The 19917-nt window shown below is 39.1% G+C and overlaps 1 protein-coding gene across 8 annotated transcripts in view; it reads left to right on the top strand.

Annotated features, from left to right (window-relative positions):
• PPARG (peroxisome proliferator activated receptor gamma) overlaps nt 1-19917 on the top strand; it is a 172007-nt gene that overhangs the window by 77356 nt on the left and 74734 nt on the right. For all 8 annotated transcript variants that reach the window (XR_014064367.1, XM_081526370.1, XM_081526372.1 and 5 more), the window contains 4 exons: nt 1624-1851; nt 3609-3778; nt 12199-12337; nt 17566-17765. Coding sequence is in view for 7 of the 8 variants with exons in the window: in XM_081526370.1 (XP_081382496.1) it covers nt 1632-1851; nt 3609-3778; nt 12199-12337; nt 17566-17765 (729 nt within the window). In the remaining variant the exon portion in view is untranslated. Of the gene's footprint in view, nt 1-1623; nt 1852-3608; nt 3779-12198; nt 12338-17565; nt 17766-19917 lie in introns of those variants that run through there.

Here is a 19917-nt window from a genome sequence, read left to right as displayed (position 1 = left end):
GCAAGTGTTAATAGTAGGGGAAATGTAAATTATTAATAGGGGAAACTGTGTTTCAGGGTTTGGTGGGGAGGGACAAAGGGGGAGGGGTATAGGAGAACTTTATACTTTCTGCTCAATATTTAAGTAAACCTAAAGCTGCTTTTTAAAATAAAGTCTATTCTCTTGGGGACTTCCCTGGCAGTCCAGTGGATAAGACTTCACCTTCCAGTGCTGGGGCACGAGTTCAGTCCCCTGGTCCGAGAGCTGAGATCCCATATGCCTTGTGGCCAGAAAACCAAAACATGAAACAGAAGCAGTATTGTAACACATTCAATAAAGACTTAGAAAATGGTCCATATTAAAAAAAAGCTTAAAAAAATACAGTCTGTTTTAAAAAAAAATACTAGTGCTCTTCTAGCTATGAAATGCACTACAAGTATAAAGTTTTTTAGGAGTTTCAGAGTCATATCTTTAGAATCATGAATTTTTCATTCTGTTTATTTACACATATATATAGCTATTTTATCATTAAAATTTTCCCCAAAACTTTTCAACAAAACCAGTGACCCTTAGGGATATGATTCCTGTGTTGAGAAGCCTGACATTGGTTGGCAGGCAGTCACTGAAATCACATGTTAAAAGTGAAACAAAATTCAACCAGTAAAATGATGAGCAAACAACTTTTCTTGCAACCCAGACATGTTTTGCATCCCTATTTTTATTTCCTGGTATTGATACAGCAGCATATACACTACCTTTAGCATGGTCAACCTTTACTTTGGTCTTCAGAAGAACTTTGCAGTCAGCATAATGAGAAACCAGTTGATAAACCCACATTTGTGGATATTGCAGGTGAGACCAGAGAGGTGTCTTTTGATAGGAAAGTGGTTTATTCTAAGAAAAATGGCTGGAGAAAAATAAAGTAAGCAGACTGAAGATGGGCAAAGTAAATGATGTGTCCTGGGTTAGGTAGGTTTAGCTGAAATTCAGAACAAAAGATACAGTTTGATAGATGCCCCTGTCACTATGCGTGCACACTGTTTTCTGGATGTCATTGAGACCCAATGTGAGCTCCAAACTGTCAGCAGCATAGGGTTTGTACCATAGCACAGATTCATGCAGATATTCAGATGTGCGAACCCACACAGTAGCCTGATGAGCCCTCTTGGAGCCACTGAAGCACATTCACAGTGCTCGTCCCCTTATTTGTGTTTTCAAGGCACTTTGTTTTTCTTACAAAGACCACAACTAGAATCTTTAACCTCTTGCAAGAGTTAGCCTGTGAGAGCTGCATTCTTTAGCTCTCTGCTCGCTGGGAAAAAGCAAGAAGCCCATTCCCAGATACCCTTAGGAAAGTTGTCCCGCTGTAAGAGCAGGGCTGTCTGTAGGACTTTGGTGTGGGTCCGCTGTATAGGCTGACACTACTAGAGGGTCCTCAACCGTGACGTCCAGGTAAAGGATGACTTCCCTCAGTTAGTTCAGCAACGTGGATGGCGCTAAGAAGGTGGTTGTGTTTGCTTCTCTCCTCGTGATCACCTAGGTGACATCTTAACTGGAGACTCTTTCTGTTCCCTTTCTGTATATCTTCACAAGACTGCCCAGTCCTCAGGACTAATGTCACAGCTGGTCTTTTCTTTGTTTCAGAAATTACCATGGTTGACACAGAGATGCCGTTTTGGCCCACCAACTTTGGGATCAGCTCCGTGGACCTTTCTATGATGGATGACCACTCCCATGCCTTTGACATCAAGCCCTTCACCACCGTTGACTTCTCCAGCATTTCCGCTCCGCACTACGAGGACATTCCATTCCCAAGAACTGACCCGATGGTTGCAGATTATAAGTATGACCTGAAGCTCCAAGAGTACCAAAGTATGAGGTTTATTTCACTTTTCAGACTGTTGAGACTAGAATTGGACTAATCTCTCGTCCACAGTAGGGTAAATGCTCCCAGGACTAGTGGCTGTGGCGAAGACATTTACCATTCATTTATTCATCCTCTTGTCCATGAAATACTAAGCATTTATAATTGACCAAGGGCTTTCCAGGTGGCTCAGATGGTAAAGAATCCGCCTGCAATGTGGAAGACCTGGATTCGATCCTTGATTCCTCTGGAGAAGGGAATGGCTACCTACTTACTCCCTTGTTCTTGTCTGGAAAATTCCATGGACAGAGGAGCCTGGCAGGCTCAAGTTCTTGGGAAAAAGTGTTGGCCACAACTGAGTGACTAACACTTTCACTTCCCAGGTGGCTCAGTGGTAAAGAATCCGCCTGCAGTGCAGGAGACATGGGTTTGATCCCTGAGTCGGGAAGATCCCCTGGAGGAGGAAATGGCAACCCACTCCAGAATTCCTGCCATGGAGAATCCCATGGACAGAGGACCCTGGTGGGCTCAGTCCATGGGGTTGAAAAGAGTACATGACTGTGCGACTGAGCTGACACACACATGTAACTGACCAAAAAGGCAGGTAGTGTGTGAACACCCTGGATCATCTTTCCTTTCTCCCCTTCCGTCCTGTCTTTCTTTTCTTCTTTCCTTCTCAGGGACAGTCTCCAGCATGATTACACTGCTAGCTGTATCTCAGGCTAAATGTCCATCCCCCCCAAATTTTGATTCATTGTTTCTACTTTTAAGTAGATAAATAACAGTTTATTACCTCCTATAACTTATTGCTCAATCACTATTACTATAATACAACTTTCCTAATTCTGCAGTTTGAACAGCTTACACTGAAAACTATTTTTCAGCAGAAATTTGAATGTTGACATTGTAGACTATTGATAAATCTCCATGCCATTAATGCAGTTCACATCAAGAAAAACTAAAACTGCACTTTTCAAGATAAGATAAATTTCTGTGATGCTATTTCCTTGATTTTTATCTCTTTGCTGATATGCTGGTTTTCCAGAGCAACCACCATGTAATTGGCAGCCATTACTTTACAAGAAGTAAGAACTTCCTGTATTTCTAGATTTTTTTAAGATAAATTATATACTTGGTTATATTTACATGTATGATTTCAGTTGAAGTCTAATGTGGAAATTTAATAGGCTTGATCCTGACCAGCAGAAAGATAGTGCTTGCTTTCCAAAGTGTCTCTCTCTATCAAAGATCATTTTACAAACCATGTTTTCTGACTCAACATTGATGAGAACCTGGTATGTTACTTTTCATGGACCCTCAAGCTGGGCATACCATTACCTTCTCAGTTCCTTTTGTGTTTCCTTTGCAAGAGTGGTTTAAAAACACTTCTAAAATGTAATATTTAAGTTGAAATGTATAATTTAATATTGTCACGAATGCCAAATACAGCCCATAGAAAAATAACCTTCATGATCTCAAATATTATGTATTTCCTGTGGGAACTTTAGTATCATGAGGTATTGGAGGGTCATAGAACCACAAACTTAATTCCCTTCCCTATTTGTTTTCACAGGTGAGGCTCAGAGGCGTTGTGACTTGCATGTGATTACAAAGCCCACTTTTTCCTATGTCCTTTTCATGTTCCATAGTGCATCTAACCTAAATAATAATATGACACTAAGGTGTACTATAACGACATGCCCTGTTGCCTATTTAGCATTGTTTTTCCTGTGATAATTGTCTGCTCATGCCTTTCTGTATACAGGTGCAATCAAAGTGGAGCCTGTATCCCCACCTTATTATTCTGAAAAGACTCAGCTGTACAGTAAGCCTCATGAAGAGCCTTCCAACTCCCTCATGGCCATTGAATGCCGGGTCTGTGGGGATAAAGCATCAGGATTCCACTATGGAGTTCATGCTTGTGAAGGATGCAAGGTAAAAAAAAAAAAAAAAAAAAAGATCATTTTTGAAATAATTTGCTGAAATTGTACCTAGGTTTTCATTTCCTGTTGCAAACAGATGGCAAAGAATTGAGACAAAGCTGTCAAACTTTTAAATATCTTTGGTAAAACCCATTCTTTAGATGATATACTTGAAAACTTAAGAAAATCGTTAAAAAGCAAGGCTACTGTGCCTCACTTCCTTTTTTCCAAATTGGTCCTGTGCAGTGCTGATCTAATTCAACCTTCGCATTTTGCAGATTACAAAAAAAGAAATTGCTTGTTCAAGGTAACATAGCATGACAGTGATGGGCTGACCCTGAACAGAACCCAGATTTCCTGAATCTCCTAGTGTTTTTTCTTTCCACTATATCGTGTAATATTCTGTATATGTAGATAGATAGATAGCCTTCATTTGAGCCTTACCACAGTCCTATAAGGTTGAGCTTATTTATAGCCACTTTGCAGGTATAGAAATCTTGTGTCAGTGAGATTTTCCCATGGTCATCCATTGTAAGTGGCAGATACATGCACCTTCTGACTCCTACACTGATGCAGTATGTTTTCTTATTCAGCATCAGTGTGAACCATGTGTTATGGTTAGGCAAAGAGATACAGCTATTTTGGAAAAAAGATACCCTTTCTCTTCACCTCCTTCTTTGTGAAAAAGGCTATTTTGGAAAGTTCATTTAGTAATATTCTGCCCAACTATTGAGAAAATGTTAATCTACTCATGTTTTAAAATGTAGTCTTTTAAAAGAATTAATTCTAATAGGCTCCATGAATAAAATAGTAGTTGAATAGTATTTATTACATACTCTAGGGCTCAGAATAAATTGTTGATAAGTATTTACCTTATAAAATAATGCTGCTTATATAAGATCAAGTTCAGTCATCAGTAGGGCTTTTTGTTCAGAATGAAGATACATGACAGCAGTCAGGTAGGTTGGAAGATCTGGGTTCCTAACTAGACCATGAGCCAAAAAAGGAAGTTAATATTTACTGAATTTCTGCTATACACCAGATATTGTACAAGATGCCTTTGTATATATTATATTTTTAACCATATCCTGCCTAAGTTTTCACATCTATAACATGATGGTGTTGATTTACATGATCACTAAAGCCTCTTCAATCCAAAAGTTTATTTTTCTAAAGGCAACCTAATAAAGTGAAAGAGACAAGTTAGTGGTTACCTGGCCACTTGTCCACAATCCCTAACCAATCACATGAGAATTTCAGCTCTCAGTCACTCATGTATAAAACAATTTGGCTAGAGTAGCTCGCCAAAGGGCTTCTGATTCATCTCTGGGTCTAAAATTCCAAATGACTCCTGGCAAGAGATGCTTTCATTTAAAACATGAAAATTCATTCATTCGGTGATTGAAACCAAACTAAAATATCTGTAACCTTATAGGAAATCATTATGTTCTCAAGGAATAGTAAGAACCTGTCATTTTACTCAGTTAGTTTTATGTAATTTTGAGGAAATTGTGGCTAAATTCTTAGAAGTACTTGAAGAAATCACCTAGTTTTGATCATCTTGGTAATTTATATTGATAAGTAAAGTATGGTTTGTTAAGTTTCCACAATCAATTACTGTTTTTTGTGGGCTGGTAAAGCAGTTAGAAAACTAGAAGTTTTAAGCAAATAGTTTCACTGTGATTCTATTCATCAGATATTTGTGGAGAGTTAACATTTCTGAGGACAGCTAAAAACTGAATGGCGATTTAAGGACTAACCAATCAACCAAAAATTGAAAGACAGATATTGTCAGCAGTTGCTTATAGTGTTAAAGCTAAGTTCTGAGGGCATAAAAACTGAGAAGATCAAAGCAAGCAAAGAAGAAAAGTAGCAAAAAGAAGAGAAAAGAGGGAGGAGAAAACTCAAGTGCCCTCTAGTTACAAACAGAAATGTTCTAAGGCAGAGACGGAGAATTAACACTTAAAACATGATGATTCCAGAGGAGTCCTTCACCTACCAGAGACAGACAGGAAAAAGCAGTAGAAGAAAATTAACAGTATTGTATAGTGACCTCCAGTAACTTGCAAACCATCCAAAATAAAGATTACAGACTTCCTAGGAAAGGAAATCAACCCTGAATATTCATTAGAAGAACTGATACTGAAGCTGAAGCTCCACTACTTTGGCCACCTGATGGGAAGAGACAACTCATGGGAAAGGACCCTGATGCTGGGAAAGATTGAAAGGAAAAGGAGAAGGGGCAACAGAGGATGAGATGGTTAGATAGCATCACCGACTCAGCGGGGAAGGATTTGAGCAAACTCTGAGAGACACTGAAGGACAGGGAAGCCTGGCACACTGCAGTCAATGGGGTTGCCAAGAGTTGAACATGACTTAGTGACTGAACAACAGCAACAAGAAGACTAAAATACAAAGAAGGTCTTGCTAACCTTAGAAGGGAAGATAGGCATCTGCCCATTTGAAAGATAAGAATCAGAAAAATGTTAAGAGGAATAATATAATTTGGCTTCTCCAAGTATGTCAGCAGTTCTAAAAGTGTGGTTTGGGGATGGGGTCCCTACGACTTTTTCAAGATAACCATGAGGTTGATACTAGTTTCATAATAATATTAACTTGTTTGCCTTTTTCACTCTCGTTCTCTCAGGAATGTAAGTGGGGTGTTCTAGAAGCTACATAACACGGAATGGTAGCATAGTTCTAATGCCTGATGGAATGTGACCTGAACGTTCTTGTACATAATAATTTCTCAGGTTTTATTTCTAGTCTGATCAATGTCAATAGGTATAGCTCACATAAATTAAAACTATTTAGAAACCTCAACGTTTTTGGGTGAGTAAAGGGGTACTGAAACCAAAAAGTTTGAGAACTATTGTTATAAGGAATGAGGCTGAAGACATGCTCACTCCTTCTTTGGTACTTTGGAGTCAAACAGAATTGCTGCCACACTCTGAATGCCATCATTAGACCAGTTAGACCAGTGCCCATCAGTCATCAAAGATACCACCTTAATGAAACTTCCTTGGTGGTCCAGAGATTAAGAATCCACCTGCCAATGCAGGCGACATGGGTTCAATCCCTGGTCTGAAAACTGAGATCCCACATGCCACAGGGCAACCAAGCCTCTGCACCACAACTACTGAGCCTACATACCCTAGAGCCTGTGTGCCACGACAAGAGAAGCCACAGCAAGGAGAAGCCCACACACTGCAACTAGAGAGTAACCCCTGCTTGCTGCAACCAGAGGAAGCCAGTACGCCACAATGGAGACCCATCACAGCCATAAATAAACTTAAAAAAGATATAGCCTTAGCTCACCAACAATACTCAGTGAAAGTGAAATTAACATGTGTGTTAGACTGAGTTAAAAAAAGGTGTTTTGGCAATTTAACATTTGTCATTTCAGTAGAATGTGGGATATACCCATAATTAAAGTACAGTTGACCACAAACCTACAAACTGATTTACAATAGAAAAAAAATAGCTGTATTGCTCAAGATAGCTGTCAGTAGATCTTCTTAAACATATTTACATGCCAGTGGAACAGGGTTATGTTGGTGACCCTTGCCAAAGTTCAGACAGGAATAAAAAGTTGAGATTTGGATTATAGGAGAACAGTGATAGATTCTTCAGTTATTACTATTACAGACTTAGGTAATATATAACCTGTAAGTAATGAAAGATTCATATACTTTAGAACTTGCAAAGCTGACATTGATTGCTTACAAATTAAACATTTATTTTTTCCCTAAAAGGGTTCATAATATTTTTGTGTCTGTAGTGAAAGATCATTTTAGAACCATAGACTTAGTAAAGATACAAGGAAACACTACCATACAATACTGTATAATCTATTTTTATATTTCTATGTATTTTTGTATTCCTACCTCAGGAAGAGTTTTTAGTATATTCCCATGCACCAGTGGCAGCTCATTGATTCAGCCTCTGTGGGCCATATAGTTTCATGTTAAAGCTGACTGCAGGTCCGACACAGGGCATTTAATCTCATTGTAAAATTTAAATACCACTCTTAGGCCTCATTGTACCTGAAGTTTTGTTACTAGTAAAGCAATGAAGGAGAAGTTGGAGAAAATGTTTTAAGGAAGAAATAAACAGGCTTTATGTTCTCACAAACAAGTGTGAAGATTTTATAATAAAAATATACACAAAACAATTTATGGTGACTGATGCATCTCCGTCACACCAGTTCATAGACTTCATGGTGATCAGAACTGTGAGCTGTTGAAATTGTACTTCATTTTATGGACACTGACATAATAAAAATGAGTGTTTCTTTATTGGCAGTGAAGAAAATTTTGGGGAAGCCTGCTTCATTCATCAAGTAAAGAAATAATTTTTACAAAAAACACTAAGTAAGAGCCTTGTATCTTCCTCTCTAGGTTTCTTGAAAAAGTCAGATGACAAGAAAACAGTTGCTTATCATGAACTTAGTCTTAAAAAAATTTTTTTTAAGTAAAAGCAGTTCCAAGCTTGTGCTAGCGTTTGTATATATTTAGTTCAAGATTTTCTGTGTGTGGTCAATGCATATACGATATACAGAATGATGCTCCTTTAACATTGGAATCATTGCAAAAAATGTGATATTCTTTGAAAGACATCATAGGGGTCAAAACAAAAAACAAATCACATAAACATTAAACTTAAAAAACATAATTATTTTATTAAAAAGTCTTCACCTCCAACCATGCCAAAAAAGTGAGTACTCTGGGACCTGTCGGATAGCCGAGCAGCATTTTCAATTACTAGTATTGGGTTTTAAAAGTGAAACTCAGAGAAGCAGCCAAAGATATCATGAAATATATATGATCCAATATATATGATCCAATGGCAAAAATCAAAGCAAGATTTCTCAACAGTATTTAACAGTGGCACCAGTTCTGTACTTTAGCCTTCTGTGAATCAGTCAGGGGGGAAATGCCTTTTAAATATTCAAAGTGTCTTAGAACCCTCTGAGAATTAAAGAGGTTTACCTTTCCAGCATACTCTACATAGGACATATCCTTTGAGATATTGCTGATCTCACAAGAGGTAGGGAAGACTCTCTTAAAACATTAGTAGCAAAACAAACAAACAATCCTAGGTCTTGAACTGCAGCTGCAGGCACGCTTGGAGGGGCAGAGTTTCCTCGTGATAGATGCCCAGCTTCCGAGTTGAGCCAGAATTCCCAAGAGAGTCTGAAATAGTCATAAGTCAGTGGCAGTCCTGACTTCCAACAGAAGAATCTTCAAATTCTCTTTGGAAGAAAGAATTCCCAATTTAGACCCTGTAGGATTCTCACAGTTTAAGGTCAAGAAATGACTTCAAAATAAAATATCAGCAAGTACATAAATAGGCAGCTAGCTTGATGACATTCATCAGAGGTAAACATGCAAACAGACCTCTCCACCCCTACCCAAGAATGCAGATATTGGAACTGCCTGATCCAGAATGTACAGCTACGTATGAGTTGTTTAAAGATAGAGGGCAGAATCATAGTAATGAATGAACAATAATAGACTATTGAGAATGACCAACAGCCTTGAAAATAAGTGAAACTTCTAAAAGTGAAAAATACGATCATTGAAATAAAAATTCTATGCAAGGGTTAAATAGCATACTGGACACAGCAGAAGAAAGGATTACCAAACTGAAAGATATGTACAAAGAAGTTATTAAGAATGAAAGCACCAATGTCTTAAAGAACATATCCCACCTGGAATCTGCTAAAATTTGAAGCCTCTTTTACTTCTTGAAGGATTCATAGGATCTTTGAATATTAAAAATATGTCTTCTTTACTAATGAAGAGTAATATACAGAACTCTTTTCACTGATGAACTTTGGTGAGAAATGTTTGCTTTCCCTTACTTTTTCCATTGCAAAAGTTTTTTTTGTCATCTTATTTGGCTGTTCTGATGTTTACCTTTGTGATCAACATTAATGGCAAGAAGATAAAAAATATAGAAGAGAAATTCAGAAATATTGAAGGCTTGAAAAGAAAGTCTAACACCTAATTGGAGTACAAGAACCAATGATCAAGTGAAACCATGATGGAGAAAATGTCCAAGAAGATAAATTAAAGAAATCCATGGCTAGACACACTGCAATAAAACTGCAGAGTATAAAAAACAAAGAGAATTAAGTGCAACCAAAGTCAGTTGACAACAGACATCTCAACAGAAACAATCAAAGCACAGAGACAATGGAATCCAGATTGTTAAGAGGAAAAACTGAGTTCCCTGTGACTCAAGAATGAGAGCAAAATGAAAAGGTTTACAAGTTTAAAAAAAAAGACTGAAATAGTATTCTTCAAGGATAGTAAGCCATAGAGAGGAAGATCTGTTTGCAAAATCTATATGTAGTATGATACTACTTAATAAAGCCCTCAATCAAGCACCTAAGCAATGTATTATTTAGTTTATAGGCTGTATGATAAAGCCATGTTTTTTTAAAGGTCAGGGAAATGATAAGCTCAAAATTAGGGTTATGATTATATTGTCACGCGGCCACAGGAGCAGCAGTTGGATAAAGGAAGAACACATAAGTGTATGCACATGGCTGGTTATGATTTTAAATCTTGAGTTGAGTAATGGGCTCATGTGTGATAATTATCTTATGTTTTATAGTGAAAGTCACTCAGTCATGTCTGACTCTTTGTGACCCCATGGACTGTTGCCCGCCAGGCTCCTCTGTCCATGGGATTCTCCAGGCCAGAGCACTGGAGTGGGTAGCCATTCCCTTCTCCAGGGGATCTTCCCAACCCAGGGATAGAACCCAAGTCTCTGGCATTGCAGGTGGATTCTTTACCATCTGAGCCAGCAGGGGAGCCCATTCTGTTTCACAGTTACATGTATTTCCTACATGTTTGTAATTATTACAGTTAATAAGATAGCTTCAAAAACTGTAAGGAAAAAAGTGTGCCAATGACCTTGTAATATCTCAGTCATAGTTTAGAATCACAAAATATCAGAGATGGCCCAGAAAGGAAGTTAAATGACACATATTTATTCAACAAAATATTTTAATGGGGCACTATTGTTAGTGTTTGGGTTACATCCAGGGACACAAGAGGCCATCCCTGTCCCCAGGGTGCTCAGAATTATAGTTGGGCAGTGAAGGAGGGGCAGAAAATAAGCGTAAATAACTAAATTACATGGTACATTAGGAAGTCATAATTGCTAATGGAGCAGGGAGATGGTGGGTAAGAGCAGAATAAAGGAGAGGAAGAATTTCCGATGAGAGGTGGGGACAGGGACAGGTCACAGTATTGAATAAGGTAGATAAGCCTCATTAAGACATTGAGATGTTAACCCAGCTTGAAGGCAGTGAGGGAAACAGGCGATTGTATGTTTCGAGCATGAGCTTTCCACGTGAGAGAAGGAAGTTGAGAGTGCCTTCAGGGCTGAAGTTGTGACAGCTAAGATGGAGAAAGTTGCAGTGAGGTAAGCTCGTAGGGTATGACCAGGACTTCAGTGGTGGTTGTACTGGGTTAGAGATAATGTTAGATTTCCAAGTGAAGTTGTCAAGTAAACAGCTGAACATACTTATCTAGAGTTCAAGGTAGAAATCTGGAGAAAGTCAAAATGCATGTCAGTGGCAAAATCAATCCTAATTCAGTGCTTTTTGTATTCAAACAGGGCCAGATAAATTTGAAAGAATTAAAAAGTGAGTTTCATGAAAATGAATGCAATAGAAATGAGTAGGAATAGTCTCAACAACAACAAAAGGGAGTTAGAAAACATTTCTTCTTAGAATTTTTTCAGGTCTTTCAAAAATAAACATAGCAGAATTCAGCCTCAAATTGACATGTTTGCTATTTTGAGATAGTGGTCAAGTTTCTGAGAACTTATATATTACTTCTCCTGTTATTTTCTGTTATCTCTGTTTGTAGGCTATAGTGATTATAGAACACTCTTTCAAATGCATAAATAAATGAAACCAATTTTGTAGGAAATTATGCAACATAGAGAATTCCAAAAAAATTACCCACATGTGGATTTTTATTGGCCTTGCTCATGTTTTAGAATGAAATGACTCTAAGTTTGCCAAACTGCTTAGCACAATTATAAGGTTAGGGCATGCTGCTGGAATGATTTACAGAGAGACTGAACTGATTACATGGTGTTTTATTTGCATTACATTAAATCCAGAGCACTTCTTAGAGCTTGCTGAAATCCAGATGTGGGGCCAAGATGCACTGAATGACATCAGTGGGTTGTGGTCACTAAGAGCTAAAAAAGGGACACTGGAGATCCTCTGGTTCTGTAGTCTATAGCAGAGAAAACTGAGAGAAGTTGAGTGATTTGTCTGAAGTCACCGCTGACGGAATGTGTCAAGAGCCTGCAGTCTCTAATACTCAGGCCATAGTGGCTTTAAGCCATTGTCACAAACACTTAACACTTGCTTCTTTTCTCCCCCCCCATATTCCTTTGTAGGGTTTCTTCCGGAGGACAATCAGATTGAAACTTATTTATGATAGGTGTGATCTTAACTGTCGGATCCACAAGAAAAGTAGAAATAAATGTCAGTACTGTCGGTTTCAGAAGTGCCTTGCTGTGGGGATGTCTCATAATGGTAAGTGAGCACTTTGTGCCCCGCACTTGATACTTCTCATTGTGGCTGCTAGACCCATAGACCCGAGGGCCGTGGCTGAAAACGTGTACAGTTTTCCCACAGATTGCCAGATTTCAGAATATTGCATGCCAATAAAACGTTTCTCAGTTAGGTCAGAGTTGTTCAGCTTTAAGTGTGAATCCTTCTCTCTTGTAGTTGGGCATTTGCCACGATGGGAGAAAAGACTGGGAAGTCTGGGCGGTAATGAAAGTTACTGTAGTATTCTGAAACACATGTAATGTGAGAATTGTGATTAATTTTTGTGTTGCTTTAATAGTATTAAAAATAGAATTATATGTGTAAATAGTTTCTATTTTATTTTTCTATTTATTTTATAGGAGCATAGTTGATTTACAAAGTTGGATTAGTTTCAGGTGTACAGCAAGGTGACTCAGTTATACATATGCATATATCCATTTTTTCTTTTTTTTTTTAAGATTCTTTTCCCGTACAGGGCATTCAGAGTATTGAGCAAAGTTCCCTGTGCTATACAGCAGATTATTACTAGATATCTATTTTATAAACATTAGTTTCTACTTTAAATGTGAGAATATTCTGGTTTATGGATGTGGAACTTTAGTGGTATATCAGACATAGATATATGTCCTTTTTTTTCTCTTTACTATGCTGAAATGAGCAGAACCCTATCCTTGAATTTGTACAGCATACAATTTGTGGATTAAGCAAGTATTTTTTCAAGTTCCACAAAACTTCAATAGGAGAGTAAAACATTCTACTTTTTTGAACCTGTATCTTAAGTGAAGCTTATAATTAGGAGTGTCAGCTTAAGGGCAGGACTGTTGAATACCCATGTTTTCATGAACTGTAGAACTAACTCAGTACAATCATGGGAGATAGCCCTGTTTGAAGAAATAGCTCTTAATCGCCATTTAGCTCTCATTGGTTGACTGGTTCACAAAACAAATTTTTGATGTAACTTGGTAGTATTATATTTGTCAAGTATTCATCAGTTCTTTCAAAAGTTATTATGGGCTTAGAGATATATTGATAAAATGTCAAAGTAATCAAAATAAATCTGAAGTCTCATGTCACCGTATGCCCTATTTTTTCTTTCTTTTACCTTTTCCTCTCTCAAAACTGATCTGGTAGGAAGATATATTTGAAGTCAGCTGTCATCTATGAGGACTCCAAAGCATCTGTGAAAATTAAATTTTTGTTTCATCATGCAGATTTTTTTTTAACAGCAACAATCAAGATATTTGGGAATCACAAATTGAATAAGTCTTCTACCCTTTAAAAATAGTTTACAAAATTATATTTGTATCGTTAATATGGGGTCATTTCCTCTAAAGGCAAGAATGTATTTTGAACAGTTCTACCAACTATATTAGACAGGATAGAAATTTGGTCCAATTTTCCTAACAACTGATTACATCTGCTGTCTGTACAACTTCAGTCATTAATTGCAGGATAATTTTCTGGTTTAATTCTATCAATTTCCTTTTTATTTCAGACTTCATAAAGCAAGAGTACATTTTCAGTTGAAGGATTACATTTTAGGCGATGTGATCATGTTGCAGTAAATTTATTTTATCTTTATGAAGAAATATTTGACTTTGAGGTCATTGTTATAAATACCACGTAGGAAAAGATGCCAGTTTTGCTTTCAATTATATTTACTATTTGTCCTTTAAAAATTATCACTTTTCGTATTTAGGTACAATATATTTTCTGTTGCTTACACACATTCATGTAAAATATATCTCCTATTGCTTATTGTTTATAGGCAAATAATTTAAAGTGCAACTTTTATAGTATTGATGGTATAATTTTCTCTTTCCAGAAAGATCAAAGAAAGCTATCATAAGCATGATAATTAGGTCGTCTTTTGCCTTCTTATGACCATTAGCTTACTCTGTTTAGAGAGAGGAGCAGTCTTGTAGAGAGTGTTTGGTTAATTCTTGCAAAGGTGAAAAAGAAAAGAAATTAAATATCATGGTATCAAAGATACATACTTTAGCATTTACAGGATTGCAAACATGACTAAGAAAATCCCTTTTCAGGGTTTTTTTTATGGGAATGGGCTGCACAGAAAAGAAAACAGCTAGGTTTTCCCTATTCCATCCACTTTAGACAGAAGTTTCATTTTTCACAAATATGAAAAGTTAGTGAAACCTTAGCTTTACGGAGTTAAGCATCTTTGGCTTAGACGGTAAAGAATCTGCCTATAATGCGGGAGACCCAGGTCAGTCCCTGTGTCGGGAAGATCCCCTGAAGAAGAGAATGGCTCTGTCTGGTGGGCTGCAGTCCGTGGGGTTCACAGAGTCGGACACAACTGAGTGACTAATACACTTTCACTCGCTTTACTGATTAGGATGTTGTAGTATATAAATGATGCCTTTTTTCTTTTATTTAAAAAAAAAGCTGACAACTTTCAAAATAACTTCTTAGCAGCTTGTTGAATTCTAGAAAAGTGGTTTCACAAATTTCTGTGGCTCTCCCCGTTTTAAGGTAGTTCTCATCTTTCTTGCAAAGAGAAGCACCAGTGTATATTGCAAAAAAAGAAAAACCCAAATGGCAAATGACTTTAAACTGCAACATGTTACTTTTTATTTCTTTAGTCTTCTCTGTGGTATGGGGGAAATCTCCCCAAATTCAAATAACTTTCAGAAGATATAACAGAGTGAAAAGTCCTAAGGCAGAGGCTGTGGTACTCACACCTTCAAGGGGTTCATTACTGCCCACAGTCCAGCCTCTACCTCCCTCTCCCACTGCTGCTCTTTCCACTTACATTTCAGATACGCTGTATTCTTAGCTGTTGCTGCAAATTACCCTGTGCTAGAACACCTCTGGGGCTCTGCTTCCTGTACCCTTCCTTCCCTGTCAAAATCCTACCTGGTGTTGAAGGCCCAACTCAAGCACCTTCTCTTCCATCCAGTTTCTAATTCCCCATTCTTTCTCTTCTATGTGCTTCTTAACCTCTCCTGTAAGCACCACATTCTCAGAAAGCAAGGGGGCAAACAGACCGGTATCGCCAAAAACCAAACTACTGAAAACAGTAAAAAAAAAAAAAAAAGGAAAAGTTAGAGGGAAAAGTCCAGGAAATCCATCAGGAGGCCAGTGCAATATTGTGAACTCAAACATCGGGCATGGCGAGAAGTGGCAGCATTGAAAGAAACATCACAGCCATGACCAATGAATCACATGTCTGAGGGGAGAGAGGTTGTCAGAGATTATTCGAGGTGCTTAGTTTGGGTGACAGAGTGAGTTAATCAAGAAAGGAAAACAGGAAGAGGAGACAATTTGAAGGCGAAATGAAAAGTTTGATTTTCTGTTACGTTAAATCATGGCTCAGATGGTAAAGAATCTGCCTGCAGGAGACCCAGGTTTGATCCTTGAGTTGGCAAGATCCCCTGGAGAAGGGAATGGCACCCCTCTCCAGTATTCTTGCCTGGGAAACCCTGTGGACAGAGGAGCCTGGTGAGTTACAGTCCTTGGAGTGGCAAAGAAACACGACTGAGCCACTAACTTGTGCCTATAGAACATCCAGCATCCACAGGCGAAGGGACACAGGAAGAAGTGAAAAATAAGGATACAAATCTCAGGGAAGAGAGGGCAGGAGTCTTTACCACATTTTCTGCATTAGAGAGAAAACTTGAACTAGGAATAACAGAATGTAAATGAAGGAAGAGGGGCTGTCACAGAGGTCTGGAAAATAGCAGACAGAAAGGTATGGGGAGCCAGAAAGGCAGAGACCAGCATGAGAAACTTTTGAAATTAGAGGGTGGAGAAGGTCAGCAGTGTGAAGGGCTGGGAGGAAGCTGGGGAGCTCAAGCAGAACGAGCACTTAGAACAGGCCCCTAGACATGACCGTTAGAGGAGCTGTAGGGGCCTTTGTAAGAGTAAAGTTTTGGTGAATTTTAATGAGGAAAAGCTAGATTGCAGTGGTGCTGTGCGCTCAGTTGCTCAGTCGTGTCCTACTCTTTGTGACCCAGTGAACTGTAGCCTGCCAGACTCCTCCATCCATGGGATTCTCCAGGCAAGAATACTGGCGTGGGTTGCCATTTCGTCCTCCAGGAGATCTTCCTGACCTAGGAACTGAACCTGCTTCTCTTGCTTCTCCTGCATTGGCAGGCGAATTCTTTACCACTGAGCCACCAGGGAAGCCCCCATACTACACTTGATCCTAGCCAAAAGGCCAAGAAGCGATTGCAGTGGGTTGGGAGGTAAAGAGTAAGACAGTGAGGGATGATAGCTCTTTCAGTAAGTCCAGTGGTGGAGGAAGGAGCATGAGAGGGATCGTACTAAGGTCAGAACCTTAAACCCTGCTTAGATGAAAAGGAAGGGGCTGGTAGAAAGCAGTACAGGAGAAGGGAGAGAATAATCCATGCACATTTAGGCTCTCTTTTATATGTTGGATCTACCATACACATCCTTTTCATCCTTGTGTCCCCTAGTCCAGTTTGTTGAGCCGGTTATCTTCCATCAAACAGGTGTTCAGTGAATGAATTAAACGATGTCACGTAAGACTTCAGAATCAGAAGATGACGCCGTAGTATCTTGCTCATCTTGACTTTGGAGAGAAACCTGGACAAATGTTTAAATGTCCTCTCCGAATAGTTTGAAAAACGTTACCCCCAACTTAAAAATTACTTAATCGTGGTGATAAGACTGCCCCTTGTTTTACTGTAGAGGAGCTAGAAAATAAAATGATTACCAAGTCCTGCAAAACCTCCAAATGTGCATATTTTTTTCCCTCAAGAAAGAGAGGTGGAAAAACATAACTTATTGGCAACAGTCTTATGAAAAGCAATGGTGTTATTTTTCATACAAGTCTCGTTTACAGGCTACAGCTGTTGCAAAATAAACATGTTAAAAGTGGAAAAACTGACCATGAGACGAAGCCTTACTCATTGTCAAAAGCCTGATATGACTGCAAATTCACCGCTTAGATGTTGAAGGACAAAAATATTTTTAATAAGACTCAACCTAATTCACTTGCCACCCCTCCCATGTTCGTTGCAGCATGATTTATAATAGCTAAGACATGGAAACTACCTGAGTATACACTGATGGATGAAAGGATAAAGAAGTTGTGAGATATATATATATATATATATATGTATATATATATATATATATATGTATATATATACACACAGGAATATATATATGTATGTACAGGAATGAATGCACTAATTCATCCTGCCCTTTCTCTTCTTCTGTAGCCATCAGGTTTGGGCGCATGCCCCAGGCCGAGAAGGAGAAGCTGTTGGCAGAGATCTCCAGCGATATCGACCAACTGAACCCAGAGTCTGCTGACCTCCGGGCCCTGGCAAAGCATTTGTATGACTCATACATAAAGTCCTTCCCGCTGACCAAAGCAAAGGCGAGGGCCATCTTGACGGGAAAGACGACAGACAAATCAGTTAGTTCTCTTCTACTGTCTTCGTTTGGGGTGGCTGGGTTTGTTGTCGTTTTCCCTTTGAGTAAATGACTTACCATGTTATGCACACACGTGGTAAAGAATCCGCCTGCAATGCAGGAGAACCCAGTTCAATCCCTGGGTCCGGAAGATCCCCTGGAGAAGGGGATGGCAACCCACTCCAATATTCTTGCCTGGAGAATCCCATGGACAGAGGAGCCTGGTGGGCTACAGTCCATAGGGTTGCAAAGAGTTGGACATGACTCAGCAACTAAGCAAACATGTTGCACACGTGTGCACACACGCACACAGTACTGTTCTGTGGTTGGCTGGTATCTACTGCAGGCTGAGTCTAAAATAGAGGAAAGAGAGTGTTTTCAGATACAGTAAATAAACATTATTTTGAATAGGGAAAAACTCCTTCAAGCTCTCCTAATAAAATTTTTGAAAATAGTGTAGAAAGGTACAGGTCATCTTGGTGGTGGTTTAGTTGCTAAGCCATGTCCGACTCTGCGGCAGGTCATCTTAACTTGAACAAATGAACTCAGGGTTCCCTCATGCCACCGTGCTCTTTCAGGATCCATATGTTTTCTTTTCTTGGCATGAAAATCACTGGCCACATGTGTATGCCTTCAAGCAGCCCTGTTTTTCTCTGGGAAGGGCCTGACCTAGGTTTGGAAAAGGTGGTCGATCCCATGATTGTATTGTGCAGAACTACTCAGGTACCTCTTAGAAGTTCTCTGTAGGACATAAAAATATATTTCGGATATCACACCACCTTTCTTTCCTTGTAGTGCTGTCTTGATTATTATTCCCAGGGAGCTGGGAGCTCTGTCCTTGTATTATGTATATGAGTTTTATCTTCTCAGAAGCTCTGAGCAGCCTGGGCTACTACAGAGGATTCTCAAACATCAGCAGGTGCATTGATGACCTGTTTAGGAAACCCAGAGTGGGTGATAATGGTGGTTGAGTCTGTTTTCCAAGAAGTAGAATTCTTCCCTGATAACAAGCTGAGAAAGCGCATTGGAATTATGTTGAAACAAACTATAACTGTGCCTGAACTCTGGCCCCAGGCCTGCCATCACCTTTAACTGTGACCTGGATCCCATCTCTGGACCACAGTTTTCACAGGCAGGGTCTGGTTTTGAGTACAATATCTGTAACAGGTTCCAGGGTAGTAAGAGCCACAGGACATTCTGAAGACACTGTCCCAACCCTTGAAAGCCTTTTCATGTTGTCATTTATTTTCAGATGAACACCTGCAGGAGAGGTGTGCAATTACTGAACAGATAAACGGAAATATGTAACTCTTCCCCACTTAATTCTATTTAGGGGAAAGTTTTATCACCTATTCCTGTATTTTGATGACTATCTCAAGATGTTATTTTTTTTTTCTTTTAGCTATACCATAAGAGTAGAATCAGCTAATAGAAAAAGAAAACCTTTTATGCAGTTGACCGCATAAAAAGCCAACTATCAAGAAAGGCAGTGGGTTTCCTGACTGCCAGAGAGATCGCTGGTACCCTAACAGTATTATACCTATATCCAGCTGTTTACAGGTTTTTAAAAAATCTTGCACATTCATTATGTTCAAGATCCATACTACCTTGTAGCTGCTATGATTATCCTCTTTTGTTCTCCTCCCAGAAGCCAGTCCTGCCCATTGGCCAACAATGGCCCGGTTGACAGAGACACTGTGTGGTGAAATCCCCAAGAATTTTCATCTTGGGAAAACATTCTAAGTGATGGTTTATTTTTATGAATGTTTAGAACAGCAGGAATTTCCCACCTTGTTCTGGTGCCCCAATACCTTCACAGTCAGGAAATTTTTCTTGTGTTGTTTTGTTCTTCCTGAATTCTAGTGAGGAGCTCCTCTCTTCCACAGGGCAGGCAACAGGTTGTAGATCATGATAAAGCTGAGTCTAGGGCTTCCTTAGTGGCTCAGTGATTAAGAATCCACCTGCCAATGCAGGAGACCTGGGTTCAATCTGCGGGTCGGGAAGATCCCCTGGAGGAGGAAACAGCAAACCACTCTAGTATCCTTGCCTGGAGAATCCCGTGGACAGAGGAGCCTGACGGGCTACAGTCCACGGTGTCTCAAAAGTGTCAGAAACGACTTAGCGCGTAAACAACAAAAAGCGGAGCCTGTGTGTTC

This window comes from Giraffa tippelskirchi, chromosome 9 (genome assembly GCF_054371585.1).
Source record: "Giraffa tippelskirchi isolate mGirTip1 chromosome 9, T2T-mGirTip1v1.2.pri, whole genome shotgun sequence".
NCBI classification, from domain to species: Eukaryota; Metazoa; Chordata; class Mammalia; order Artiodactyla; family Giraffidae; genus Giraffa; species Giraffa tippelskirchi.
This window is presented reverse-complemented; position numbering and strand designations above follow the sequence as displayed.